Source organism: Rhinopithecus bieti, unplaced genomic scaffold (genome assembly GCF_001698545.2).
Source record: "Rhinopithecus bieti isolate Rb0 unplaced genomic scaffold, ASM169854v2 scaffold_33474, whole genome shotgun sequence".
Classification (NCBI taxonomy): domain Eukaryota; kingdom Metazoa; phylum Chordata; class Mammalia; order Primates; family Cercopithecidae; genus Rhinopithecus; species Rhinopithecus bieti.
Window position 1 is genome coordinate 1451246 of NW_016814460.1, and position 1291 is coordinate 1452536.

The following is a 1291-nucleotide window of genomic DNA, read 5'->3' on the forward strand; positions in this document are numbered from 1 at the left end:
TAGCTCCCCCCAGATAGGAGAAGCCTGATGTTTCTTTTCAAGATAATCAGATTCTTCCCAGTAGCAATCTTTCACAAAAAGGAAGAATCGGCCGGGCGCGGTGGCTCAAGCCTGTAATCCCAGCACTTTGGGAGGCCGAGACGGGAGGATCACGAGGTCAGGAGATCGAGACCATCCTGGCTAATACGGTGAAACCCCGTCTCTACTAAAATACAGAAAACTAGCCGGGCGAGGTGGCGGGCGCCTGTAGTCCCAGCTACTCGGGAGGCTGAGGCAGGAGAATGGCGTAAACCCGGGAGGCAGAGCTTGCAGTGAGCTGAGATCCGGCCACTGCACTCCAGCCTGGGTGGCAGAGCAAGACTCCGTCTCAAAAAAAAAAAAAAAAAAAGGAAGAATCATCTACCAGAGCGACACAATCGTCATCCCCCCATGTCCACAGAATGTGAATCCCTCTCATCCAACCTCTGCCTACCTAGTCCCTCTGAGGGGGCACCCCTTCCCTAGCCAGGCTCCAGAGGGTACTGACCTTGCCATGCTTGTGGGGCTTGTGGTGCTTGTGCATCTTTTTATGAGCTTTCTTCATTTTCTTCTGCATCTTCTTGTCCACTATCACTGCTGGTCCGACCATGCCAGGAGCCAAGGGATTCACAGGAGGGATTCCAGGGGCAGGCGGGGGGTATGGAGGAGGGTAAGGACCCAAGGGTTGGCATCCTGGATACCCTGGCTGTGGCACAGGATGAGGGGGCCCACCTGGGGGGAAAGCTGGATTGCCCTGGGGAGCTCCTGGGGGAGGAGGACAGGGGCCTGAGGGAAAGAGTGGGTTAATAGGTGGTGGGTGGGCAGGATTGGAACCTCCAGGGCACCTGATGTTGGGGGTATATGGATTTGGCCCTGGCTGCCCTGGTGGAAGAAGCAGATAATAAACATTAGAATTCCCTAGAGTCTCCGACAACAAACAACAAAAAGAGATTCTTTCTCACCCAACACTTAAAGGGAAATGGAAAGGTGACAAAGGAGAATAGAGGGTAGGGGAGACAAACCTGAGTTGGGGATAAAAGGGGGAATGTCCCTGGAAGGACTGGAGAGAGGAGGGAGACAGTGAACCCTGAGGAAGACTAAAGCACTGGTCAGGCCGGGGGACGTGGTGGCTCAAGCCTGTAATCCCAGCAGTTTGGGAGGCCGAGGTGGACAGATCACATGAGGCCAGGAGTTCGAGACCAGCCTGGCCAACATGGTGAAACCCCGTCTCTACTAAAAATACAAAAAGTAGCTGGGCGTGATGCGCACGCCT

The 1291-nt window shown here is 54.5% G+C and overlaps 1 protein-coding gene across 1 annotated transcript; it reads right to left on the bottom strand.

Moving 5' to 3' along the window:
- Nucleotides 1–385: 385 nt before the first annotated feature.
- Nucleotides 386–975, bottom strand: PRR13 (proline rich 13; the record flags this gene model as incomplete). The annotated part of the gene is made up of 1 exon (XM_017850923.1): nt 386–975. A coding segment is annotated over one exon (503 nt), but the record flags the coding sequence as incomplete, so codon positions are not given.
- Between the last annotated feature and the right edge of the window lie 316 nt (nt 976–1291).